General features: G+C 33.2%; 2 protein-coding genes and 1 non-coding gene across 3 annotated transcripts; 1 reads left to right on the top strand and 2 right to left on the bottom strand.

Moving 5' to 3' along the window:
• The first annotated feature begins 695 nt into the window (after positions 1–695).
• On the top strand, positions 696–3,570 carry LOC105954450 (Sodium Bile acid symporter family). The gene is made up of 5 exons (XM_012978120.2): positions 696–1,262; positions 1,592–1,687; positions 1,776–2,082; positions 2,171–2,418; positions 2,970–3,570. Exons 1-5 carry the CDS (start codon positions 877–879, stop codon positions 3,205–3,207), a joined length of 1,275 nt encoding a protein of 424 aa, XP_012833574.2. The 5' UTR covers positions 696–876; the 3' UTR covers positions 3,208–3,570.
• A 1,589-nt stretch (positions 3,571–5,159) lies between these two features.
• Positions 5,160–5,911, bottom strand: LOC148764938 (transcription factor IBH1-like). The gene has a single exon (XM_088814446.1). The coding sequence runs from the start codon at positions 5,591–5,593 to the stop codon at positions 5,189–5,191; it is 405 nt and encodes a 134-aa protein (XP_088670572.1). The 5' UTR covers positions 5,594–5,911; the 3' UTR covers positions 5,160–5,188.
• Positions 5,912–10,198: 4,287 nt separating this feature from the next.
• On the bottom strand, positions 10,199–10,271 carry TRNAK-UUU (transfer RNA lysine (anticodon UUU)). Its single transcript has one exon. It is a non-coding gene; the product is annotated as a tRNA-Lys (tRNA).
• Positions 10,272–10,729: the final 458 nt, after the last annotated feature.

Raw genomic sequence — 10,729 nt, 5'->3', positions numbered from 1 at the left:
TGCCAGTGAAAATATGCAAATATAAACCATTTAAAATATATCACTTGTTTCAAGAAACAAAATTTGATTTTGATCTTATTTTGTGACTATGATTTTTATCTTATTTTGCTATTCACGAATATTCTAGGTTTTGCTCTTCTCGTGCAAATGTTTTTAACTTATGGACACTTTTGTATGTAATTTATATATTGTTCGATAGAAACTCGTAGCTCGAAAAACTTACATAAGCAAATCTTGAGTCTATAATTATGAGGCCTGATAATATGTGAACTTGAACATGTAATAATGAAGTTCGATAATATACGAGTTCGAGTAACCAAAACTCGACTCACATGGCACGATTGACAACCCTACATACAATAATGTTTGTTTGGAAGATACACAATTCTTGAATTTTATTCCACATTAATTGTTTTTTTTTTTGAATCATTCCATATTATTTGTTAGAAAACATTACCTTGAAACCATAGGAAATGATTAAAAAAGTAATTTAAAAATAGAAAAAATAGCATTGTTGGACAACTCAAATCCACACATTTTTTCTTTACTACTAACCATACAACTAAATATGATGCAAATATAAAACAAAAGTAGGTCAATTTCTATCCCCACTTATTTCCCACACCAATAAATATAAACATTTATAAATAAATAAATAAAATAAATAAATTAGGTTTTATTTTCCTTAAAACCATAATTGTTTCTCATTTATTAAAAAAAAACCCCTTTTAAATTATTATTTAGTTCTCCTTAAATAATCTCACTAGATTTACCTTATCCCCTTCCCCACTCGCCACTCCTCTTCCACCACCACCACCACCACCACCACCACCACCGTCCACCTCGCCGGAAAATAAGCAGCTTCTCCGGCGAGAAATGTCACCAATTCCATGCCTTTCCCTCCAAACCACACCCACCACACCATTTTTCTCCAACCGCAATTCGTTCCCCAAGAATTCAGTTTCGTTCACCTTAAAGAAACAATCTTTCACTCAAATCCCAAAAGGGTTTTCGAGGAATCTCAAGGGGAGGGGCGGCGCGTCGGCCGCAGTCGCGTGCTCGACCTCGTCGCCTTTTATAGGGAAAGTCGGGCTGCACAAAAGAGAGGGCAATTTCTCTCTGCTTTCGTTCGGTGTGGGCCCCAAGGTTGACGTCGAGGCCGAGGTCAACTCCGACGCTTCCCAGATTCTGTCGGCGCTGCTTCCCTTTGTGGTGGCGCTGACCGCCGTCGCCGCTCTCTCCAAGCCTTCCACTTTCACTTGGTGAGTTGGGATTCTTCCTTTTTCTCTTTTATAGTAATTGTTTATTCATTTTTGCTCAGACTGCAATTAATCTTGAATTTGTTTATAGTTTCTTTTTTCTATTGGAAATCTGTTTTAATTTAATTTTTATATTTTTTTTAATTGCTTGAAGCTTTTTACTGTTAGTAATTACTTCGACAGCGCTTCGATAAGGATCCCGTATTCTCGTAACATTGAAAAGTTTGATTCTTGAATGCATAAACACTAGTTTCTTGATTTCAAACATGCTTAAATGCTTTCTTAAGATGTGTGTACTCTTGTTTGTTTTTAAATGATAGAGGAACCTGCAGGGTGTCAAAAGACTTTTACGCCCCCGCCCTCGGCGGCATTATGTTATCCATCGGGATCAAGCTCTCGATCGAAGATTTTGCTCTAGCATTTAAAAGGTTTGATCTTTTTCCCCCTTTTCTACTACCGATCGCATTTATATCCCGTACGAAATTCGTGAAGTATGAAGTATCTATTTTCTTGCAGACCTTGGCCATTATCAATCGGATTTATCGCTCAATACGTATTGAAACCGGCTCTAGGTGTATTTGTGGCTCGTGCGTTCGGTATATCTCCGATGTTCTACGCGGGTTTTGTTCTTACATCGTGTGTAGCGGGCGCTCAATTATCGAGCTACGCTAGCTTCTTGAGTAAAGGAGATGTAGCTTTGAGCATTCTTTTGACTAGCTCCTCGACTATCGCCTCGGTTCTAATCACACCTCTTTTGACCGGTCTTTTGATCGGCTCCGTTGTGCCAGTTGATGCCGTTGCTATGTCTAAATCGATTTTGCAGGTATATGCCATTTTTATTACATCTGTCTTAAATTATGGTTTGTCTGTCTTGATTGGGACACGCATGTAATTTTTTTTTTTTTTTAAAGGTGGTTCTTGCTCCGGTTTTTCTTGGTTTGGTTCTGAACAGTTACGCTAAACCAGTTGTGTCGGTTTTACAACCGGTGATGCCGTTTGTTGCGATGGTTTGTACTTCGATGTGTATAGGAAGCCCTCTTGCTATAAACAGAAGCCAGATTCTTTCGGCTGAGGGTCTGAGATTAGTGGGGCCCGTATTGTCGTTTCACGCAGTTGCGTTCACTTTGGGCTATTGGATCTCTAAATTGCAACCTGTGAGGCAAGTATATATTATCTCTTAAACAATCTCCGATCTTTATTTTGTCTATGTTTACGTGTTTATTACTATGTCTAAATATGGAGTTGAGGGTGCGAACGGAAGAATTGATCGAGATTTGTTTACGGAATTATGGATGATCGAACCCGCACCATGTCTTGCATTTCTTTACCAAAAGTCGAAAACCACATTATTTCTTTGCATGTTTCTTGATTTATTAGACCAAACCCTAGTACAGTGGAACCTCGACAAATTAATAATCTCGTTAAAATAATAATTTCTTTCGGTCCCGACTTGGTAAAAATGTACAAAATTATTAGTTCGATAATTTAATATTTCGCTAAATTAATAGAATTTTGTTAGTCCCGACTCTGTTAATTTGAGGTTTCGATTGTCGTTTTAGACGACTCGTGTCGGTCCAGCTGTCTATCTCTCTCCATGTCTCTGTTTATCTCTCTGGCTATTCTCTATGATAAAAATCGGTTATTCTATAATAAAATCGTCTGCATAAACGCTAAAATACTTATAATAAAAAAAATGATTTTGTGAAACAGGTTAGAGGAAGAAGTATGCAGGACGATATCGCTGTGTACGGGGATGCAAAGCTCGACGCTAGCTGGACTTCTCGCAAGTCAATTTCTGGGGTCAACACAAGCGGTCCCACCAGCTTGCTCGGTTGTAGCCATGGCTATTATGGGGCTTTGCCTCGCTTCGTTTTGGGGCAGTGGATTTAGAATCAGGGACTTGCCCTCGATTCTGATTCCGCATACCGGTTCAACCGTCAAAGCTTGATTTTGAAAAAAATGCTCGTTTTTTTAGTATAAATTCGACACATACATGACTATATAGGAGAGTAAGTAACACGGTCAAACTTCGAAATACATGCTACATCCAGCGAAGGGTACACCAGATAACACGCACACACACACCCATATGGATGTGTGTGTGTGTGTTTATGTTTGACCTAGTAATAGATATAACCACCCGCGTATGGTAGAGAATACGCGTACCGTAGGAGAGAAATGTAGAGCAGATGGTTTGTGGTGAGAGTGTGAGGTTTCCTGTTTTGTGTATTAGCTGAACTTATATATATATATTCATTATGTATAGCTTCTTCTAATTTATAGAAATAACATAAAGTTTTGCCTTTGATAACTCTTTATATACTGGATTTGTGGGTTCATGATGATATCATGATGAAGTTGTGTTCGATATATTTGTAAATTGAATTTGAATTTTCGTCGCGATGGTGTTGATCTCCGATACTTAAATCTATAAATCTTAGGGGCAATTTGTTAAACATCGTTCAAGTTAAATTTCATTTCATATCAGGACAATCATATTTTCGAGTTTTGCTAAAAATTCATCGTACAACTTAGTTAGATCGCTTAGAATGAAAACAGATTGTAAATACTTTATTCACCTTCTCCTAATGCATTCTCAAATTATAAGTCCCCTGCACCGCCTATCCTCCGCCAACCACGTTATTGAAAAAGGTTATTCTCATTCGTCTTTTTTTCAGTCTAAGATGTCTATCTTCAGTTCAAATTTTCCAATTAAACTATCTATTTTAAGTGTAGGCTGTTTATTTTCAATCTAATTTCTCCAACTAAGTTGTCGATTGTCACTCTAAGCTGTCTGAAATTTTGTAAGCAATACTTGGAACCATGTTCTCTTATCATCTAAAAATGCTGCAAATTTCTAATTTAGAACATTATGAATAATATTACCTTCAATACTAATTTTTGACATTTAAAACATATTTATGCCTAGAAATGCTTTGAAAATATAATATTCGGATTTTACACAAATGGTAGATCGATATAAATTGGTAATAACTATTATCATATTGTACCATACGAAATTTCGATAATAGTAATGTATCAGAGGTTTGAAATGGTTGCCCTACCAAACCCACCTTAGCAAAGCCAAAACTATAATCCCATAACATAAAAATTAATGTAATAATTAATTAATCCGAAAAGGGGAAAACGTACACGAGCAGACGATGTTTGGTAGCGTTTCGGTTTTCTTCTCACTATTTCCCCAAAACGATTTTTTTACGAATGTTTGTGTGACCTAATTTACATTTAAAATATATATATATATATATATATATATATATATATATATATATATATAGGGTTGTCTAAACGAATTGAGTCAATCGAGCAGGTGGTAATTGGTCAAGTATGTTTAAATTTGTATCGAGCTATAAAAAAAATGTATTTGATGTTAGCAATTAGTCGAGCTCAAACGAAGTTTAATTGAGGCGAAAATAAATCGAACTTGAGTATAGCTTGAATTTTATACGTATATAATTTATCATTTTATCTTATCTAACTCGAGCTCGACCCGATCAAGCTTCGTAGATCAATATTCAAATGAAAGTGCATGCTTAACCTTGGTTCTTATGTAGAGTTTTTAACGATCGATTTCGAATCATGTACCGAGTAGTTTGGTTGATGCTTCAGCTCTAAAAACTAAAAAGTAGATACACACGTGTGTATATATATATATATATATATATATATATATATATATATATATATATATATATATATATATATGTATGCCAGTAAGCCAAAATAAAAAAAAAATTGGGAAATTTATATAAAAGTAACACAAAAAAAAAAAAACTAAATCATATTTAATTTAGATATAAAATATGATCGACCGCAATTATATATATATATATATATATATATATATATATATATATATATATATATATATATATATATATATAAAATTAAATATGCTAATTTTATCTTCATAATCTTGAAGAATAATTATCAACTATCTTTGTCATGACCTGCACCTGTGCCCTAAGGCACTTTATATAATCACCAGTTTCATTCAACAACCTGCAAATATCCATGCTTTCGCCACCTGGCACTAGCTCCCTCAGAACTAATTTTCTACCACGACGAGCAACACGATTCTTTCTCTCTCTACGCTTTCCGATAAGGGCCCGACTCCACGCCTTATTGGGCCCCACAACGGAAGCCATTGATGCATATGCGGCAGCTCTGATCGCGCGGTATCTACGAGAATATGTTGTGTTGTTCTTCTTGTTCATGATCAGTTTCTTCATGGATCGAAGAAATCGAAGAGCCAGCTTGGTTTTCATGGAGCTAGGGTTTTTTAGTAGGCTTTTATTATCAGTACTCTTCATTGAGTTATATATATATATCTATGTATATGTGCAGAAGAACAAGAAAGAAGATGCTTGTTGATTACAACTATGGAGATAAATTTAGGGTTTTATAGTATATATTGCATGTGCAGTAAATATTATCTCCTTTGCTCACAAGTACAAAAATGGAAACTTAAGTTCATTCTTCTGACACGAGATCTCTTTTTATAGCAAATGGTATATATTTATCACTGAGAGAGAGAGAGAGAGAGAGAGAGAGAGAGAGAGAGAGAGAGAGAGAGAGAGAGAGAGAGAGAGAGAGAGAGAGAGAAGAAAAAAGAAGAATATTAATGGGCGGTGAGAAGGTGATGACTCAAGAAAATCAATCTCTATATACGTGTGAATATATTTTGTATGTGTGTAAAGTAGTACTCTTTCATTGGCTCGTAAGGTTAGTTAGTGTAGTTGGCAACGTTTTTAGGTCAAGATTGTCGCACGTGACTTCTGCTTAGTACGATTTACGTGTTATTCCACTGGACAAAAAAAAAACCGAGTACTTATTTCAGTATCGACTATGAACGTATATAGATATAGTTACTTTGATACCGATTTTAAGAAAAATTAGGTAAACCTCTGCTTACTTTTTTAAAAATATTATAATTTAAAGTAGTAAATATAATGCTTAATTATTTCTTTGATATCTGACTGATGGTATAATCTTGAAATTGAAAATATGAACTCCTTTTTAAAATCTACAACAAAATTGGAATAAAGAAAAAGAAGAAAAATCAAAAAAATAAAATTAAAAGAATGAGAATGAATTGTGCAGAAATAAATAAGATAAAAGTTATACATAATACAAGAATATATGTTACATTTAATTTTGAAAGATTAAGGGAAGGGGGTTAGGGGCTTACGAGATCCTACATCTGGTGAAATACACCATGTGATTTTAAACCGTAAATTTGTATAAATAACTATCCATTAAACACACGTACGCATTGGTAAATTAATAATGTAAAACTATATAAGTGTATTTCATCGTGTGTAAAAATTATACATAATCAGGGGTTAGGAGGTGAATGAAAAAGAGAGGTGTGTGGGGCTGGAAAATGGCCAACTACCATATGATTGCACATGGTTACATTACCCCTATACTTGAATGATGGGGCATTTTATTTTTTTTGGGTCCATTATTGCTTTATATATAATTATATATATATATATATATATATATATATATATATATATATATATATATATATATATATATATATATATATATATATATATATATATATATATATATATATATATATATTTTCCCCCATGTTGCTCTTCTCATACAAAATTCTCCCCTTTAAGCAATTAGACTAGCTAGGGTGGTGGCGCTCCGCCGGGTTAGGGTGGCGGAGCTTTGGTTGTTAGGGTGGAAATAAACATTACATTTTCTATAACTTTATATTAGACTCGATTTATTAATTTATTAATGAATTGAGCTCAATTCTGAATCAAAATTTAAATAGTTGGGTTTTCTCTCTATGGAAATATGCTTAGGGTGAAAATCGGATCATGTGAGTCGAACATTGCTAGGATCAAACTCAATCACCATCGGACTTCACAAAATAGAAGTTCTCATATACTATCAGTTTTGTAGATGTAGGCTCAAACTCGGCTCATATGACATTTTGGGTTTCAGGTTTAGATCGGGCACTGATTGAACTTATAACACTATCAAGGGTTGATTTAGCGGTTCGAGCAAGTCAGGTTGTATCAATTGACTCAAGTTCGAATCCCCTTACCAACGGTTGCTAGGTCGAGCTTGTCAAACATTTACGAGAGTGTAAGTTTACCCAGTACACCTGTATAAATTGGCTGCATATTGCTTCATTAACCAAAAAAAAAATTGATTTTACTTTTGGATGAATTAGTAGAACAACCACTCAAATAATACACCATCTTGAGAGAATCGGTATTTGAAGGATGAATCAATATGTAAATATGACTTGCTAGCTGGCAATGAACAATCAATGATTTTTTTTAGGCTAATTGCATATTAGTTAGCCCTAATTAATTAAATTCTAATTAGACCATCCCATATGCTACAAATCTAGTTCACAAGTTTTGTGTGCTAACCAATGAACGAGGAACAATATCCTTTTCAATCTTACAACCACCAACATAAAATATGATACAACCATATTCAATTAGGCAACGAATAAATGAAATGACTCGCAAGAAACAAGATTCAAGAAAGTGAAAAGGTGAAAAGGGCATAAGAGGGAATAGTGGAAAGGATGAAAAATGAAGCTTCCAAAAGTAAAAATTCTAATTAGTTTTTACAATAAAAACAATATATATTGATTATTGAATATATTTACTATATAAATTAATGGTTCGGTTTTGGGTCAGCTCTTATAAGATCTTTTACTCAATCCAGAACCGTTCAGTTCTACAAATTGAACCCGTTTCCCTTCCAGAACCACTTAACTAACCCAAATTCATTCTAAACTAGTCGACTGATTCCGGATCATGAACCCGTCAAACACATACCATTACCATCCCTATCTAATATATCAATTCATGAGGTGACAGTCTTCCAATTTGTTCTAATATATAAAATTAAAGGGTAGATTACAGCCGCTCTCTGAGATATGGTTAAATTACAAAAAACCCGTCCTATTTGGGTAATTACAAACACCCCCCTCAACTATAAGTCTTCTTACACGTCTATTCTTGCAGTGTCAAATTTAGTGGAATCTTCTAGATTATATGGAATACTCTCAATTTTGTACCAACTTTTGAAGCAAGATGATCATAAGATGTGTTTTTACCTTGTATATATCAGATTGTGCTGCATCAGAAATTGCATTTTTGCACAAAATGAATACAAACTAGAGAACATTCCACGGAATCTAGAAGATTATGTTGAATTTGACACCATAAGGGTGGACGTGTAAGAAGATTTATAGTTGAGGGGTAGTTGTAACTATCCAAACATGCGGGACTTTTTCGTAATTTGACCATACCTTAGGGGATAGTCGTAATTTACCCAAAATTAAATTGGTTGGTTGTGGCATCAATTCTTGTAATTTCCAGAACTATATAGTGAAAAAATAAAATAAGTGAGAATGAATATATAATGGGGGAGAAAGTAGATATTCGAATCATGGAAACACACGCACGGCTAGTATTGTTTTAGGGGAGTCGGGTTGAAATGAACATGGGTAGGGTCGGTTTTGCCTTTGGATTTATAACATACATCAAACCTTTTTTATATTAGGACCGGTCAACTAATCTCATAATTGATATTATATAATTATTGTTATTAGGCGATAAGCAAATACAATCCACATGCATGAACATATGAATATGAGATGGAAATCGAACAAATCAGATTAAATATGTTAGGACCACTCGAAATTGGCTTATGACTCCGCGACAAATGTAATCCTTAAATTAGTATGCATTCTTTAAGATTGTTCAGTATTGGTTACGCAGTTAACTTTTAAGGACAAGTTCAATGAAATAAGCAAAAGAAGTCTCCAAATTTTATCTTACGGGCTTATTTAGAAATGATAAATCCAGGTCACAAAATGGTAAATTACGTTGGCGAAAATGGTAAATACAGTTGGACGAAAATTGTATATAAAAACGGGTACAATACTTATTGAGCATCTCATATTAACCCTCAATCTATTGATGTATTTAGTTTGTCTATTAATTAGAAACTATAAAGATTCCTTTATCATTTTTTTTAATTGTTTTTATTTTATTTAAATTAATCATACTTAGATGTGATTGACAATATATGCATCCCTCCGTAGGACAATCCATACCACGGATTCATTGACTTTGTGCATGAAGATCACGGTTTAATGAAAAGTTATAAAAAGAAATTCAAAAAATGCATTGATTTTTGTTTTTTTCTTTTGTGAAAAGAGAAATACAAAAGAGATGGCCGATAAAGTACAAATATAATTAAATATTTAATTAATTTTACACTTAGTAAAATAAACAAAGATTGTTTAAAGGCATATTGCAAAAACAAAATGATCTTTTTCGGAAATACTTTGAAAATTAAAATCGGATGGAAAATCGAAAATTCAAATCATTCTATAAGTGCTTTCAATTTTGTTCCGAGAAAGTTTTGTAAACCGGATGTCGGCATGAAGAAAGATATTCCAAAATATGATTTTTTTGGATCTAAAGTTAAAATTGCATTCCAACTTTAGCCCTCATTAGTTTAGGATGAATGGATGAGGAAGAGGAAAGCTTTGATTACGTATATAATCTAGAAAATTGTAGAAATATAATTTTGAGAACAAATATATACTAGAAAATTGTAGAAATATAATTTTGAGAACAAAAAAATCAGGAAATAAATTGAGAAAGATTGAAAAATAAATATAGCAAAATATAAATCAAATCTAGAAAATTGTAGAAATATAATTTTGAGAACAAATATATACTAGAAAATTGTAGAAATATAATTTTGAGAATAAAAAAATCAGGAAATAAATTGAGAAAGATTGAAAAATAAATATAGCAATAGAAATATAATTTTGAGAACAAAAAAATCAGGAAATAAATTGAGAAAGATTGAAAAATAAATATAGCAAAATATAAATCAACGACTAATATCGCCGTCTGTGGGAATCGAACCCACGACCACATGGTTAAAAGCCATGCGCTCTACCAGCTGAGCTAAGACGGCGTTGTGATTAAATTGGATTCAATAAAATATATTTCTATATAATACCATTATTCATGACCTTATACATAATAAATGCAACTTTTGGTAAATAGTTCGATATTAACATTTCCTCACGTGTCGGTTAAAGTTACAAATACAATACTCTTAAGTCGCAATCCTTGATCGATTACGAGTGTTATTCTTTATTTTCAGTTTGATGTATCCATTTATTTTTCATAACTTAATCAACTGATGATCAGTTGCTGAGAATTCATAGCATTATTCAGCTGTTTTAAAGAATATTTCAAGTTGGTCGACAATCTACGGTTTATATTGAACTAATTCCAGTTCCGTTCCAATCGATTGTATGAACCGAAAATTGGAATTCCAAAAATTGTAATGAAAAAACTTATTTCAAACCCCAAAATATCGGACTTCAGAATATTCATTTTTAGTCACCAATGGTATCAACTGCATAA

Source organism: Erythranthe guttata, chromosome 14 (assembly GCF_056151865.1).
Source record: "Erythranthe guttata isolate IM_541 chromosome 14, IM_541, whole genome shotgun sequence".
Taxonomy (NCBI): Eukaryota; Viridiplantae; Streptophyta; class Magnoliopsida; order Lamiales; family Phrymaceae; genus Erythranthe; species Erythranthe guttata.
This window is presented reverse-complemented; position numbering and strand designations above follow the sequence as displayed.

Coding starts and splice junctions, on each gene's coding strand:
- LOC105954450 (XM_012978120.2), top strand. CDS start 877: ATGTCACCAATTCCATGCCTTTCCCTCCAAACCACACCCACCACACCA. Junction 2,083..2,170: donor TGTCTAAATCGATTTTGCAG/GTATATGCCATT, acceptor TTTTTTTTAAAG/GTGGTTCTTGCTCCGGTTTT. Junction 2,419..2,969: donor TCTAAATTGCAACCTGTGAG/GCAAGTATATAT, acceptor TTTGTGAAACAG/GTTAGAGGAAGAAGTATGCA.
- LOC148764938 (XM_088814446.1), bottom strand. CDS start 5,593: ATGAAGAGTACTGATAATAAAAGCCTACTAAAAAACCCTAGCTCCATG.